A 15,578-nucleotide genomic window follows, 5' to 3' on the forward strand; every position below is an offset into this window, starting at 1 on the left:
AAAGTTTTCAGTGAAGTTCACTTCTTTAGCTTTGCCTTTCGTGGACTCTTGATATAACTTACAGAGATGTGGAGGAGTACGACAGGTACGAGACCAATGTCCTTTACAGCCACATCTGTAACACACTGTCTCACGCTTCTGGGTGATATCCTCTTGGGTTTTTTTTACCCTTAGTAACATGTCCGGATCTTTACCCACTTGTTAGATCCCTTCCATTTGGGATTGTAAGTTTTTCCACGTTTGTTGTTGAAACGGCGACCATGACCTCGGTTGGTCTGGTTTCTCCTTTCCGAATTTTCTATCGCCGTAGCATTCACTTCAGGAAATGCTTTGGCTCCCATTGTGGTTTTTGATTAGGAGCTCATTGTTCTTTTCAGCTAACATGAGCGCAACCATCAATTCATAAAATCTCGTGTACCCGCATTTTCTGTAAATTTCGGGCAAGAAGTGAAGCTGTTTGTGGAAAGTATTGTATGTTTTATTCATCATTTCTGCCTCAGAGACAGAGTTACCACAATACTTCAGGAATGAAACTATCCTCAGGACAGCGGAATTGTAATCCTCAACCTTTTGAAAATCTTGGAACCTCAGATTTTTCCACTCTTCTAGAGCGTGAGGGAGGTTGACTTGTCTCTGGTTATCGAACCTTTCTTTTAAAGCTTGCCACGGTTCAGCTGGGTCTGCTACGCTTGCATAGTCGTGCGTTAGATTTTCATCTAAATGCTTCCTCAGGAAGATTATCGCTTCGGATATGTGCTCGGGTGGCGATTTGTTACCGATTACAATTGTTTCGGTTATCTTTTCATCACCAGATATGGTTTCACGTTTGTGACCCATCCGACGTAATTTTCACCAGTTATTTTCAGAGCCAGGAACTAGAGTTTCTCGATGTTTGCCATTTGTATTTCTAAAACACAAAATAATATATTTTATTAGAATTTCATAATTTTGAAACGAACCATTTATATTAATAATACACGCAATTACAAGGAGAAACAACGCATAGAAAAGTATACCGACATTAAGCGTAAATTCTTCAGGAGAAAATTCTCCAATAAAAAGACCGTACAGAGAAGCAAAAATAAAATTGCACATAAGACCAAAAATATGCGAATCATCTTTGTTGCAATGAAAAACCGGAATGGAGCGATTTGAAAATATTTGAGAGAAGATGAAATATTTTGGATGAAGTAAATGAGTGAAGTATGAGTGTATTTATAGATAAAAAACATTGTTCATAGCCGTTTGAAAAGGGGAAAAATTTTGAAAATCTTTCTTTGTGAACGTTGGGATTAAATCGTATGAACCGAAAAATCAATCTGAAAATACTATAATAATCAATCAACCAAATTCCGTAAATTTCATAATATTTGATATAGGTGACCAAACATTTATATAATAACAATAATATAATAAACAAACAAATATCAATCATATTATGGTGATATAAAAATTATAACATTAAATAAATTATGCGGCGGCACGGCCAAGCCAATAATTATAGTGTAATTAGCAATCAAGGTTTATTAACGAGGCGACATACCGCCCGCATTAATATAGATAAATAATAATAATTAAGACGTCCACTATAAAAATTATTAATAATATAGGCGGTATACCGGCCATTATAGCAGAGTAAATATGATACATATAAATTTTTCGAATCGCAGAGTGATCGTGCAGATAACGTGTTATAAAATAACTTATAATTTTATAGTATCGAGAAATTTAAATAAAGGCAAAATTTTATACCCGAAGAAAGAAATAACACTGATATGAGATAAATATATGATAGAGAGAGTTTATTATAAAGAGAGAGAAGAGAAGTGTGTGGGACGAGTTACAATCGAACCAAAACGTTCGTATATATAGAAGTAAAAAGATAAAGTTATTGTGCGTGCATAGTGACAGTGGGCTCCACATTTATTATATTCACACGAAGTTTTCGTTATTTGGTGCTGTCATTTTTGACATTTGATTCATGCACGTTTATAACAAATTGTTCTTATTTCTGCATTATTGTTGAATTACTTTTCTTATCCTCTTCTTTCCTCTCGTTAATTGGTTCGGTAACTAAAGCAAAGGAGGGTCCCTTAACATATTTAATCAGTTGTAAATTTTGGGTTCTCCGGTTCTGGAGACTATTATTATTATTTTTTTGACATCGATAAAGCTTAAGTAAAGACTATAATGCTCTATTTTGGCTAGCATAATCAACCAGCCAGTTTGGAGCAGAGCATTCGATGTAAGGGAAGTTCAGGACTCGTGATCTTTCGCCTTTGGCAAGGCAGTCTGCACAGATGTTCAAATATCTCGGAATATGTATGATAGAGATTTCCAGAAGTACCATAGAGAGAGCTTTAATTTCATCAAGTTCAGCTGTTATTGATGGCCAATCTTCATTTTTGTTTATTAGCTTGACGAGTTGTTCGCAATCCAGTTCAAAGCGCACCTCTCTGTTCCCTGTCTTGAGTACCTCTTGCATTGCCCATATAAGACCCTCTTAGCTTATGCGTGGAGAGGGGATGTCGTGGTTGGTATTCCCTGCCCCAAACAAAGATGGGGATCCTGCATTTAACAACAAAAAACCCAGACCAGTTCGATCGTTGCTGCTTATCCAGGATGCATCTGATTGGCAGCTCCATTGTAGAGGGGTCGTAGTCGGAGGTATGGGCGCCGTAGTTTGCGGTTCCTCCTGCATAATCACCTCTGTGTCGGGTACTCTTTGTGCTAAAGTCCAGCTCTCCGCTTCCTTCACCGCTAGTTGTATCGTATCCAGTGACGTTATATCTTTGTTGTTGAAAATTTTCTCGTTTCGTGCTTTCCAGAGATACCAAAGAATCCACGGAACTGAGGCCATCATTGCAGCGCTCGTCCCTTGCTCCTTTGTACGTAGGAGAAGGTAGTCAATGTTCGCATATAGTGATGTACACGGGAATCTTCCCGGAGAAGTCGGTATAAGAGATAGGGCCCAGACTTGGAGTGCTGGAGGACATTCAAATAGGGTATGATTTATAGATTCCGTCTCAGCACCACAGCGCATACATGTACTTTCCCTGGCACAGTGTCTCTCTTTTAGTTGATGTGCCGTAGCCAAGAAGCCAGCCGTAGCTTGCCATAGGAAGTGTTTGAGTTTTCTTGGGGCTTTGATCTTCCAAATTTCTTTTTTAAGTCCTATCGTACTCGGTTCTGAAACCAATGCCCTTTGATCGGCAACTCGAATGTCATGTGCTATAGAGTAGCCAGACTTTACAGTGTATAGGCCCGACTTGGTGAACTCCCAGCTGTAGCAGTCCCGCCGGCCTGTTCTGCTCACTCGAATCGAGCTGATATAGGGGATATCTTCTGCTGCGACCATCTCCTTCAACAACTCTTGTTTCCATTCGTGTCTCTCGGGATCGATTAGATGGTGGACTCTTAACTCTGCATCCCACCAAGTCCCCACACAGTTAGGAGGTCTCGCCGGAGTTGTTTGAAGCCAGGGTTCCTCCCACACCTTTGTGTCATGTCCATCCCCTATTCTCTTACGGAGTCCTTGCTTTAGGACCTGTTTCGATGCTACAATGCTCCGCCAGCCGTACGATGGGTTATTTGCTCTTTCTACATTCATAGGTGTTGTATGTCTGTAGTATATGCCTTTCATGACTCGATCTAGAAGGGATTGAGGGTACTTGAGAAGTCTCCACATCTGTTTTGCGAGAAGGGTGAGGTTAAAATCATGAAAATCTCGGAATCCCAGACCTCCTTCTTCTGTGGGTACGCAGATCTTATCCCAAGCCACCCAATGGAGGCCCTTGTTATTTATCTTGGTGCTCCACCAGAAGTGTGAGACTGCACCAGTAAGCTTTTTTGTTATTCCTTGTGGCAGGAGATAGCACGACATAACATGGGATGGAACTGCTTGTGCAACCGCCTTGATCTGAATCTCCTTGCCCCCTTTCGATAGAAGCTTTGACGACCATGAGTTCGTGCGATCGTTTAGTCTCTCTTGTACAAAACTAAAGACTTGCTTTTTGGAACCACAAATCGTCTCTGGAAGGCCGAGATACATACCCATTCCTCCTTCTTGATTTATGTTGAGTGACCTTTTAAGGTCATGTTTTGAGGACGCTACTACCTTAGAACCGAACAGAACTGAAGATTTTGACTTATTCAGTTGTTGTCGTGAGGCATTGCTGTAAACGTCTATGATCCGCATTAGTTCGCTGCATTCTTCTTGAGTCGCCTTACAGAAGAATAAGCTGTCATCTGCAAAAAGAAGATGCGAGACTGGTGGGCTTGATCTCGTTATCTTTAGACCGGAGAGATTCTTTTCTCTTTCTGATTGCTTAAGCTGAGAGATAAGCACATCCGTACAAAGAACAAATAAAAATGGTGACAACGGGTCACCCTGCCGCAGTCTGCGGGATGGGACAATCTTGCCCTTCGCCTCTCCATTGATGAGGACTTGGTACGAGACCGTTGATACACATCTCATGATCAGATGTATCCATCTCTCATCAAACCCCATTTTGAGCATCATCGTTTCCAGGAAGCTCCACTCCACCCGATCGTAGGCTTTGCTCATATCAGTTTTTACTGCCACAAATTTACTCTGGCAACTTGGATTTGTGCGGAGGGCATGAAACATCTCTTGTACGATTAGGATGTTATCTGAGATAAGTCTACGAGCCACAAAGGCCGATTGAGTTTCTGAGATTAGCTTCGGAAGCACCTGTTTGAGTCTTGCGGAAAGGACCTTCGATATGATCTTATAGCTCACATTACATAGGCTAATTGGGCGGAACTCTTTCATGGATTTAGGTCTTTCCGTCTTCTGTATCAGGCAGATATTTGTCTGATTTAGTTGCTCGTCTAGCTCCCCTGAGGAAAAGAAGTTTTTCACCATTCGCACAATGTCTGGTCCGATAAGTTTCCAGAAACGCTGGTAGAAGAGACTTGTCATTCCGTCCGGTCCCTGTGCTTTTTCTGGGTGTATAGCGAACACTGCTTCCTTTATCTCCACCTCCGAAGGTTCTCTTATCAGCCTCATGTTCATCTCCTGTGTAACCTTCGCGGTAGTAAACCGGAAGGCTTCCTCACAGTCACTCGGGTTTGAGGTAGCAAAAAGATTAGCGAAGTATTCCGAGGCCAGCGCCTCTATACCCTCCTCAGATTCCACCCAATTACCTAACGAATCCATCAGCTTCGTTATACGGTTACGAGCTCTTCGCTGTTTTATTTTTGCGTGGAAAAACTTTGTGTTTCGGTCTCCTTCCCGTAACCAAATTGTTCTACTTTTCTGTTTCCAGAACAGTTCTTCTTCCCTGTATGCTTCACAAAGCTTCCATTTTAGCTCTAGCTCTTCTTCTGATGAGATACTATCGTCACTCTGAGCTCTGTCTATCTCCAGTTTTAGCTTCTCGATCAACTTCTGGTTATTAGAAGGGTTTCTTTTTTTCCAGCGAGAGATGGCTCTCCTGCATCGACCAATTTTTTCGTGTAGACATAAGGGAACCGAGGGTGCTTCCTGACCCCATCCCTGTTTAACAGTATCATAGAATCCTTCCTTGCCGAACCAACGCTTATCAAATTTGAAGCATTTACGTCCACTGGATTCTTTTGATTTGATTCTCACTAGAACATGAAGGTGATCAGACCCCCATCTCAAAAGATACTCCACATCTGTATGGGAAAACACTTGGTGCCAATCCTCATTACCAAGTGCTCGGTCTAGTCGACATTGAACTCTACCTGACCTCCTTCTTCCTGCCCAGGAAAATATATTCCCAGAATGTGGGAACTCGATCATTCCACATGCTGAGATCATGTTCTTGAAGGGGAGAAATGAGGATTCTGGGCGTTTTCTTCCTCCCTTTTTTTCTAAGTTGCTAGTGATTTCATTGAAGTCTCCTACCATAAGCCACGCTCCTGATCTTTGTAAGCTGATCCTCATTAGCCGTTCCCAAACTTGTTCGCGGTATTCAACAACCGGATCGCCATACACAAAGGTAATAAACACTTTATGTCCTTCAATCTTTGCTGTAGTATCTATCATTCTTGCATTAGAGAATTCAATCTCCACATCAGCATCATTCATATAAAACAAAGCAAGTCCACCGCTTAGCCCAACCGGCTCCACGGTGAACAAATTATCATAACCAAACTCAAATTTAAAGTCTTGCAAAAAATTAAAATTTTTTTTTGTTTCAGAAAGGAAAAGAAAACGAGGATGAAAAAAACGGTGCAGCTTTCGAAGGTGATGCTTAGTCAGGTATGCACCAGCCCCCTGACAGTTCCATGCAATTGCATTCATATATGAGAACTGGGTGGTTTCTAGGACACCACCGAACCTGAAGTAGCCACTGGTTTCCTGCTTTTGATAACAGAAGGATACACCTCATGTCGAGGGACTTTCCGAGTCGCAATCACCTGATCTCGAGGAGGCTTCAGCATTTTACTTTTTGGAGAGAATCGTCGTTGGTTGGCTAGCTTCTTTGATGCTGCGGCTCCTTTAAGGTCCGGGCTGCACGCTCCTCTCTTAGTTCCCACTGTTGCATTCTGAGTTGAAGCTCTTTTCTCAGGGTTTGTCTTTGAAGCGTCTTTAGTTGTGTCCTCGTTAATCCCTGTCTGGGCTTCTTTTCCTGTTAGTTTCCTCGCGCGAGATAGAGACTTGGTAGTTTGCGGTTCCGGAGACAGTTGTGAGATAGCTTCAATTCTCTCATCTTCCATATCCTCGTCTCTAGGATGTTCTAGCTCTAGGTGTTCATCCAGCAGATCATCATCATTCACCATATCCTCAGTCATAGCCAAGTCCGCCATATTTGCGTATTCCTCGATGCTCTTTTCAAGTTCCATATCCTCTCTTCTCCTTTTTTCCTGTTGTGTCTCTCCCACCTCTTTCTCTACCTCATTCTCCTGCTCATGGCCTGTATCTTGGCTTTCATTTAGTATCGCATTCACCTCTCCAGATAGTGGAGTTGTGTCTAAGCTCTTCTCTTTATCCTGATTACTCGCTTCTTGACCAGTTGAGCTTTTATTTTCCAGTTCATGTCCTCGAGTTTCGGTACGGGTTCTTCTAGTTGTTTCGTCTCCTTGGATTTTTTCTCCCGAGCTTCGTATGGGATCCTTGGAGACCTCGTTTCTCTTCAGAAGGCCATGGGATACCTCTGTTTCACGAGCTCTGTTTACCGGTCTCCATTCGTAACCTCTCGAAGGTGGAGTTCGGGAGTTTCGGCCTCTGTAATAAGCAGAGATACCTGCCCTTCGTGAGGCATCAGATACAGTTCTTTGAGAATCCGGTGAAGCCCGGTTCCTTGAGCTAGTGTTCCTGGAACGTTCCTAGTGCTTCTCCGTTTGTCTTTCATATCTCATTACTGTTTGCTTCTCATTTCGGTTCTCATACACAGATTTGGGTCTCCATTCTGATGATGAAGCAGTATCCCTGGTCTTTTCTCTAATATATACGCCGGAGTCGCGTTGGTAAGGATGGTATCTCTCCCGACTTCGGGGAACTTCAGAGTGATTACCATTGGCATCATCAAGCCTATTCCAAACATTCTTCGTTATGGAGTCTCGCTTCTCTATGAGCTTTTTCCTTAGGTCGTGAGCGTCTCGCTAGTCTCTTCTGATCTCTCTCTGGGACTCCACAGGACCTACTTCCTTCCTGCGGTACTCTGTTCCTTTGCTTCGCATATGCTGCGGTTCTGTGGTCGAGCCCAAGTTTTGACGTTAGGGTTGTGAGGAGGCTTCCCTCGTTGCTCGCTCCTCCATCTCGTGTTGCGCAGTTCTTGCCAAGCGATTCTTTTCTTTCTATTCTTCATTTAGCTCTGGACATGTTCCCTCTTCGTGTGAGATTCGCTTGCAGGAGAAGCAATGTCTATAGAGATCTTCATACTGTATTGTCACTTTCGCCACGTCCCCATTATCAAATCCAACTTTACACTCAAACTTCAGGGGTATATCTCCATTAAGAAAGACTCCCACCCGACTTCCTTCCATATCAGCCTTATCGAAAGCTCCCAGTGCCTTTCCCACGCTCTCAAAGGTCTCCAGCTTCCTATAGTGTATCGGAACACCCACAACGTAAGCCCAAAAGGGTATTGTGTTTGGAAAATCTTCCTTGATTGTCGGGGTCCATCGTTCTAAAGCGAAGCTCCACTTATTGAAGTGGCATGGGCGTTTTAGCAGAACTTTCTCCAGATCTTCATCCTTATCGAAGTCAAAAAGAAACTTGTTGTTTCCTAGGTTTGTTCCACGAACTCAACCCTCCACATCCCAGATCCGTCTTTTGGGCATATGTTTGAGCAACGCATCCACACTTCTGCCGTCTGGATGGAACAACCTTCCAGTTAGGGTTCGCTTAAACTTTGCAATGAGATCCGAGTTATCAAAAGCGGGTACCCTAATGATCTCTTCCTCATCCTCTTGGGTACGACGTCTTACCATCTTATCGTTTCCTCCTCTTGTATGAGATCCTGACAATCGGTTCATGGTGCTGATGGTGTTGCTCGTTGCGTTGATCAGCCTTGATAGTTACGTAAAGAACACACCACAGGGGTGGAAAGTATCGTATAGAATGCGAAAAACACTGTATGCAATACAGGACTCCGTACGGTAGAGAGGAGTGTTCGATAGTCTCCCTCTCTCCTTCCTTCCGTCGCGCACGTATCACAGATCCAGAATCGCCAAAGTCGTCTCCAGAACCCTAGGCATCGCTCCCTGGAACGTGGAGACTATTTATTTATGTTCAGAAATCTAATTAAATGCTCTTTTTTCTTTATATATAAATAAATTCAGATTAATGTCAACTTTGATAGAGTTCGGTTTAGTTTCAATTCAAATTAGATAACTTTTTTTTTTTTTTTTCTGAAATTGACAGTTCGGTTAGGTATAAGAAGATCTTGAGTGAGACCGGATGGTGGTGAAACCGAATTGTTCTTGCTTTGGCATCCTACTAATTACTAAACCGGGTTGGCTGATGTTTACGTTACACAAAATGAGACGAGACTTTCACGGTTGTAGAGCCAAATCTGTGTGACACTGTCCTTTCTTTGTGTACTCTTTAAGTCAATACTCAATAGCACAAAGGCTGAACCGTCCTTTCATCGGGTCGCAGAGGTTGATGTACGTTTCAGTTATAACAACGAATCAATGACGAGAAGAGATAGAAAGAAGTACTTTTCTTTTGACCCAAAGAAAGAGTTCCGTTCCTTTTGAAATTTGTCTCTTCTCTTCTCATTCTCTCTCTGTCCCCTATCTATTTTACCCTCAAGAAATCCTGTCTTCTCCTTGTCACTCTCTCTCTCTCATTCCCTCAGACAGAGTTCCTCTTGCAATGGCTTCCACTGATAGTCTTCCTCGTTTCTTCAAAGTTTTCATCTCCCATTTTAGCTCAGACTCTATGGTAACTAACATACTTTCTAGCTAATTGCGAAAGCCTCTTGCTCTTCTGTTTCACCTCTCTTTACTCTGTTTTTGAATGGTATAGCTGTTAGATCCTCTGCTGTTTACGGACGTAAAGATGTTGGCTTTACATGTGAATCAGTTTCATATTATGTAAATTTGCACTAGAGATGTAGGTTTGAACAGACTTGTTTTACTCAGCATATTTGCTGCACCTCCTTTGTGTGTGTGGGGATAGGATAGGATGGTTTGTGTTGTAGACAGATGCTTTTTTTCCTTGAGATTGAATGTAAAGTCTCTACCTTTACACAAAAAAAATCAGTTTGAATATAGTTGTTTTACTCGAGATTAGTAGCATATGTTGATAACTCAGATTTGTGGTTTTTTTTGTCTCACAAGTCTCAAGTTAACATACATTTTTATTGTTGGCTGCAGCTTATCCCCATCTCCTACTACGATGAACTTCCACGTCATCTGCCCAAGACGGTGATTCTCCAGGGCACTGGTGGATGCCTTTGGAAGGTAGCCATGAGGCTGAAGCAAGAGGAAGAGGAAGTGTACTTGGAACAAGGGTGGCCCAAATTCGTTAAGGATAATGCTCTCGTCGATGGAGACTTTATGACCTTTGTCTATAACGGAGACAACATCTTCGAGGTCAGCATCTATGGCCTTGATGGATGTAAACAGGCTAGAGCAATGGCTGAAGAAGAAGAAGAAGGAAAAGACAGTATCTGTGCTCTAAGCAGCGATGACACAGAAGATACTAATGCTGAGTCTGAGAGTGCCAATACAGTTCAGAGAAGCAATGACAAAGGTTACCTCCTTCTTCAGACGTCTTTTTATGTGGTTTTTCTTTTATAGACTACTTGTTTTTTTTCTTCCAGGAAAAGCAAAAGTGGAAGCTGATGATGATGAAGAAGAAGAAGACAGTGTTTACTCTCTCAGCAACAGCAAAGACACAGACACAGGCACTTCTTCTGAATTCGAAATGGCCAATACAATCTTCAGAAGCAAGACCAAAGGTTTAGCTTTTTTTCTTCATTCACTAGTTCGTTAGATGTGATATAAGACTAACAAAATGTTCTCTTGAACAGGAAAGTCGAAAGAGGAAGTGATTAAGGAGGAATCTGATGGCAAAGAGGACAGTGATCATTCTCTAAACAGTGAAGTCAAAGAGACAGACACTGGTTCTGAATCCAGGATACCCAAGAACAAAGGTTTAGCTCATCTTTTTTTTTTTTTTTCTGTACATGGCTTGAGTTGTTTTGTCTATTATGTATAGACATTGAGAATCTATCTTCCAGGAAAGAAGAAAAAGGAAGTTGTGGAGAGTTCTGACAGTGATTATGCTGAAGATTTTGGTCGCTTGGATTTGGATTTGGAAGAGGACTCCACCAGCAGTGACAGTTCTTATGCTCCAGATAGTGATGAAGACACAGCCACTCATGTCAAACGAAAAGTAGTGACGAAAGGTACAAAAATATATACATACATTCACCCACCACTTTGATAATTTTGTGTAACGCTTGTTTATTTTTATTTTTATTTTGTCTTATTGAGGTTCTCAAGGAAAGTCCAAAGTGATAAAAGATGTGGCTGAAGTTGGTGATACTTCTTGTGCTGTGGAACGAGTCCCAAAGACAAGGGAGAAAGGTAAATTAGCTTACTAATCTGTGTGATTAATAATACTGAGACACGTTTTCTCCTTTACAGTAAAGGCCATAATCGAAAACCCGGAGGTGTATCTGGATGATCCAACGAATATACATTTTGAGACAGGCGTGAAGAACAGGAAATACGAGCTGGTAAAGACCTATAGATTCTCTCTCTTTCAATGCTATTATTATTGTTATATAATAACAACAACTTGACGTTTGTTTTATTTTGTTTTGTTTTGCTTTCTCAATACCAAAGTTGGTTCATGCACAGCTGGTGAAAGACTACTGCCTAAGGTTTAAAGACTACATTTACTACTTGGACCCAAAGGGGAAACTAGAGGCCAAAACAGCCAAGTGGAAGGACCAACGTGTGTGCATCAAAAAATGGGTAAAGATCTGCGATAGGAACAAACTGAAGAAACAAGACCGCGTCGTGTGCGAGCTCTTGCGTAACAAAGATTTGGTTTACGCAGTTAAGATCCACATCATCCGTGGGAAACATTTGGTGTCAGTTTGAGAAGAAAGGTTACTTCCTACTCATCTTTTATGGGTTTCTAGTAAATCAAATTAGACTCTCTGCTTATGTAATTCGTTTCGTTTCCATCATCTACAAGACCTCGGAATCAACTATCATTCGCTTCTCTGTTTTGTTTTCACTTCAGTATTATAAACTTATGTTGTTTGGTTTGATATGATCTTCAAAATTCAAGAGCTTTGTTATCCAAACATATATGTGAATGAAATTGAGATAAGCCAATAGATACATGGTTCAAGCGACAGGTAAGCAAATGTCATTTCCAACATTAGGAGTGGGGATTTGTCTACAGAGTCTTCTTGTTTTTGCCGTAAATATCTTCAAAGCCATCAGCTACTCTTGCCCTTCTTTCAGCAATCATTTCTGAGTAAGACTGAAATACCCAAATTCAACAACCAGACAGAACATAAACCAATCAGACGCAAGACCAAAGATTTGTTCAAAAGAACCGAACCAGCATTGTCCAAAGATGTTATAACAAGTAGTAGTAGTAGTGTAACTCGGATTCATTGCCTGTGATGAATAAGAAAAAGCATACCTTTGGGTAGCTGTAAAGGAAAATGTACCACCAAGCGCCAATTAAAGCAACGGCAAGCGATGAAACTAAAACCGAATGTAAAATCACCCAGCTACATGCCACTATTGATAAACCCGTCACCACTATCGTCCATGGCTGACACCTGAAAAAAACATATAGTAACATCTGTCTGATCATCTACTAGAGAGCGAAAGAACCAAATTTAGTAAACTCATAACTGACTTATTCAGACCAATATTTGTTCGAAAGTAAACGATTTCGGGTGACGAGAAGAAACCAGCTTTGTTGTCTGAATATGTTAGAATTTGTAATTGAGTTCAGACCAATGTTTGTCCGAAAGTCAACGACTTTGAAACCAGCTTTGTCTGAAGATGCTAGAACCCCGTAATTTGAGTTCAGACCAGTAATTATTTCGAAGTCGAACGACTTTGGATTGACAAGAAACTAAGCTTTGCTGTCTGAAGATGAGAGAACTGTAACTGAGACATACCAGGAGGGCTTTGTGTCCCATACGGAGTCGTATTCGAGAGAGAGATGATCCAAGTAACCTTCCATGTCCTCAACTCCGCCGTTTTCATCAACGAACCTCGAATCATTCTGCCCTCTTCCATTTCCTCCCAAACCTCTAACTTTCGTGCAAATCCTTGTCGGCTTGTGATTGAATGATCGGGTATTCGCTCGCGTACTGATTACAGCAAGTCGGGTCTGAGTCTGAATCCGGAACGGCAACAGAGGCACGGTGGAGATGGAGAGACTTCCCATTTGAAGAAGATAAAAGGATCAGAGGACTCAATTGGCTCTATTCAAAACATTTGGGGCTGTTTTGTAAAACGTTCGATAATTTAATTTGGGCTTTTTATGGGCTTTATTTTTTATTATGACCCAAATAATAAAAGCCTTGCTGCTAGTCAAGGTCGAAGACATTGCTGGCGGCTAAGGACGCGGGTGGTAATGTAAATAAATTGAAATCGAGGGGGTCTTCGATCTCAAACTAGATAAAGGTAAGGGTCCTATCGTAAATAAAATGGAAGCGAGAGATGCGGCACGTGAGATGATGGATTTCTGACCCTCCGATCTAAATATCTGGATCTTATCGATTCTGGTCCCACTTCAATCGCCCTTATCCACCTTACGTGAGCTAGCGACACGTAAAAATAAGATCAACGGTTTAGATCTCCCCGATCGCCTTTAAAATCATCAACACCTTCGTCAATTATATCGATCACTCTACAACATTTGTGGAATAATTAACTATTAGCTTTACGATCTTGAAACTATTAGGGTTGATACCATGGGGTTACTAGATCATCTTTGGGATGATACCGTCGCTGGTCCTCTGCCAGAAAACGGCCTTGGCAAGCTTCGGAAACACCATACTTTCAGTTTCCGGCCAAGCTCCGCCAATGGTACGCCATCGCTGATCAAACAGAAACTAAAATTAGATCATTAAAATGAAAAAAAAAGTAACATCAAAACCGATAATATTGCACGGCATGATCGTCCATCTCATGTTTGTTTTGTTTTTCCTTGTTCGGATTATTTGGCCGTGATTTAGATCAATCGGACGTGAGGTCGTACGGCGGAGATTCACCGGAAGAGGCAGTGAAAGTAACACGCAGCATCATGATAATAAAACCACCAGGTTACCAAGGCGGTTCAGCTCCGGTGTCGCCGGCCGGTTCAACTACACCCGTATCCCCCAGTCCTTTCTCTGGTGAGTTCTTAACTTTTACCCCGCTTTGCTTCCATTAATCAGTTGGTAGGGATGACGAAAAAAAATAAATCAGTTGGTAGGTGATACAGTTACTAGTACAGTACCCTTACTTAATTCGTTTAGGGGTAGTTTCGTCAATTCGTTATTAAACATTGATAGGATGACATGTAAGTGTTGTCTGCATTCTCTTGTTTGGTTATCTTTGATATTATTGTCGTTTGATTTGTATAATAATGGTTGAATTAGGTACGCCGTCTTGTCACACACCTAACGTATTCTTTTATGGCTGTTCATATCCCCTTAAAGTCTTTATGATCTATAGCTTTAAAAGATATATATATGTATGGTTTTGAGTGAATGTATGAGAGGTTACTAACGAAAAGTGAATCCTTTGGGATGTTAACGGAGCAAACGCAGGAGGAAAGGAACCCTTTCGGTTTAGGAGAAGGTCGGCATCGGACGCGTTCGATAAGGCAGCAGGATCAGGGAATGGACCAAGGAACTCTCCTCCTACTTACGGCGTGTGATCTCTAATCTCCTAACCCCAAATCTCTAAAGAGAGAGAGAGAGAAGAAGAAAGAACAGAGTAGAGCCCCCGAGACGCTTTCGTTTTGACACATCAAGTGGTCCTTGCATGCAGAGTTCGTGTTTCTTCCTTTGGTAGGACATAGAGGTTCTCTTTTGTTTATGCGTGTATCAGTGTATTGAGTTTGTTTGCGTGTATGTGATTACGTCTCTGTTTATCTTCTCTTTTTGTATTTATATGTTATCTCGTTTTCGTAATGCTTCTACGCGTCTGTACAGTTTTGCTGCAATGATAATGAAATTATGTAGAGATTCCTATAACATCCGTTCTTTTTTATCTAGTGATCCATCCACTACATCCTTCGCTCTGCTTTCTGCTTTTTGGACATCACATGGGCCATTTTCATTTTCTAAACATAGTGAAGTATATACTAGAAACTAAATTGATTTGACAATGACTACAAAAGCGTTTCTAAACTTATCCTGAATTAATAAATTACCTCCTATACCTAAAAATTAAAAAGAAAAAGATGGATAAATGGGTTTAGTTAGGAAGCTTGCAAGGCCTATATGATGCATATAGTGTTCAATAAGGTTAGAGAGAGGGTTGCAAAGAGGCGATATATGATGCACATAGTGTTGCAGTAGTTCTAGAGGGAGGTTACAGAGAAGTGACCGCAGTTCAGTACCACCATCTGAGTCCCTTCCTCTACAATGAGTTCTAATAAACTAATAGGTCGGCATGTTGTGGCCCAACATGTGATTTACAGAAATAGGGTTTACATATACTCAGATGAGATTAAAGTTATTTTGCGCAGTGAAAAAAAAAGTTATTTGACAAAAACAATATTGTTTGACAAAATCTTTTTTTGAGCATATCACATAGTAGGCCTATCACATAGAGAAGCACAACTTGTAGGTAGCACCTTCTTCCTTAACACCTTTATGACATACTATTGGTTTGTACACGCGGAGCGGCTGTCCATTATATTTATAAAATGTTTTGTTTATGTTGTACAATTTTTAGTTTTGGAGATTAGTATTTTGTGTTTTAATTCATGAAAATTAGCAGCCAATATTTTGCCATGCACGCTGATGATGAACTCGTTATGGTTTGAGTAGTGAATATATATTTAATTTACAGAGCATAAATATACTATTAAGTATCATTTGCATAGTACATAATCCTTCTGTTACAAAAAAAATTCATGTTTTAGAAAAAAT

At 41.1% G+C, this 15,578-nt stretch overlaps 4 protein-coding genes across 6 annotated transcripts; 2 read left to right on the forward strand and 2 right to left on the reverse strand.

Moving 5' to 3' along the window:
• Positions 1-7,791: 7,791 nt before the first annotated feature.
• LOC106350748 (uncharacterized protein At4g02000-like) lies at positions 7,792-8,427 on the reverse strand. The gene is made up of 2 exons (XM_013790600.1): positions 8,301-8,427; positions 7,792-8,222 (listed from the first exon to the last, which is right to left on the reverse strand). The coding sequence occupies exons 1-2, from the start codon at positions 8,425-8,427 to the stop codon at positions 7,792-7,794; spliced, it is 558 nt and encodes a 185-aa protein (XP_013646054.1).
• Positions 8,428-9,089: 662 nt separating this feature from the next.
• On the forward strand, positions 9,090-11,717 carry LOC106348842 (B3 domain-containing protein At4g34400). Of its 2 annotated transcripts, none has more exons than XM_013788659.3 (8): positions 9,090-9,385; positions 9,820-10,198; positions 10,269-10,406; positions 10,479-10,601; positions 10,689-10,856; positions 10,945-11,037; positions 11,098-11,189; positions 11,299-11,717. In XM_013788659.3, exons 1-8 carry the CDS (start codon positions 9,317-9,319, stop codon positions 11,557-11,559), a joined length of 1,323 nt encoding a protein of 440 aa, XP_013644113.1. In that variant the 5' UTR covers positions 9,090-9,316; the 3' UTR covers positions 11,560-11,717. The 2 variants fall into 2 exon arrangements, with proteins under 2 accessions (XP_013644113.1, XP_048604129.1); XM_048748172.1 differs by having other exon boundaries at positions 11,314-11,717.
• Positions 11,718-11,759: 42 nt separating this feature from the next.
• BNAC02G27250D lies at positions 11,760-13,341 on the reverse strand. Its single transcript, XM_013788660.3, has 3 exons — positions 12,606-13,341; positions 12,116-12,257; positions 11,760-11,950 (listed from the first exon to the last, which is right to left on the reverse strand). The coding sequence occupies exons 1-3, from the start codon at positions 12,875-12,877 to the stop codon at positions 11,864-11,866; spliced, it is 501 nt and encodes a 166-aa protein (XP_013644114.1). The 5' UTR covers positions 12,878-13,341; the 3' UTR covers positions 11,760-11,863.
• LOC106348844 (dormancy-associated protein homolog 3-like) lies at positions 13,281-14,675 on the forward strand. Of its 2 annotated transcripts, none has more exons than XM_048748173.1 (3): positions 13,281-13,521; positions 13,671-13,829; positions 14,236-14,675. In XM_048748173.1, the coding sequence occupies exons 1-3, from the start codon at positions 13,407-13,409 to the stop codon at positions 14,361-14,363; spliced, it is 402 nt and encodes a 133-aa protein (XP_048604130.1). In that variant the 5' UTR covers positions 13,281-13,406; the 3' UTR covers positions 14,364-14,675. The 2 variants fall into 2 exon arrangements, with proteins under 2 accessions (XP_048604130.1, XP_048604131.1); XM_048748174.1 differs by having other exon boundaries at positions 14,247-14,675.
• The last annotated feature ends 903 nt before the right edge of the window (positions 14,676-15,578 follow it).

The sequence above is a fragment of the Brassica napus genome, chromosome C2, assembly GCF_020379485.1.
Source record: "Brassica napus cultivar Da-Ae chromosome C2, Da-Ae, whole genome shotgun sequence".
Taxonomy (NCBI): Eukaryota; Viridiplantae; Streptophyta; class Magnoliopsida; order Brassicales; family Brassicaceae; genus Brassica; species Brassica napus.

Excerpts from the sequence above, each read along its gene's own strand:
- LOC106350748 (XM_013790600.1), bottom strand. The coding sequence starts at position 8,427 with ATGGTAAGACGTCGTACCCAAGAGGATGAGGAAGAGATCATTAGGGTA. Across the intron at positions 8,223-8,300 it reads GTTCCATCCAGACGGCAGAA|GAAACAACAAGTTTCTTTTT; the intron begins GTGTGGATGCGT and ends GAACAAACCTAG.
- LOC106348842 (XM_013788659.3), top strand. The coding sequence starts at position 9,317 with ATGGCTTCCACTGATAGTCTTCCTCGTTTCTTCAAAGTTTTCATCTCC. Across the intron at positions 10,407-10,478 it reads CTTCAGAAGCAAGACCAAAG|GAAAGTCGAAAGAGGAAGTG; the intron begins GTTTAGCTTTTT and ends TCTCTTGAACAG. Across the intron at positions 11,190-11,298 it reads AGAACAGGAAATACGAGCTG|TTGGTTCATGCACAGCTGGT; the intron begins GTAAAGACCTAT and ends TCAATACCAAAG.
- BNAC02G27250D (XM_013788660.3), bottom strand. The coding sequence starts at position 12,877 with ATGGGAAGTCTCTCCATCTCCACCGTGCCTCTGTTGCCGTTCCGGATT. Across the intron at positions 12,258-12,605 it reads TGGGACACAAAGCCCTCCTG|GTGTCAGCCATGGACGATAG; the intron begins GTATGTCTCAGT and ends TGTTTTTTTCAG. Across the intron at positions 11,951-12,115 it reads TCCTTTACAGCTACCCAAAG|TCTTACTCAGAAATGATTGC; the intron begins GTATGCTTTTTC and ends TGGGTATTTCAG.
- LOC106348844 (XM_048748173.1), top strand. The coding sequence starts at position 13,407 with ATGGGGTTACTAGATCATCTTTGGGATGATACCGTCGCTGGTCCTCTG. Across the intron at positions 13,522-13,670 it reads CCGGCCAAGCTCCGCCAATG|ATCAATCGGACGTGAGGTCG; the intron begins GTACGCCATCGC and ends GCCGTGATTTAG. Across the intron at positions 13,830-14,235 it reads ATCCCCCAGTCCTTTCTCTG|AGCAAACGCAGGAGGAAAGG; the intron begins GTGAGTTCTTAA and ends GGATGTTAACGG.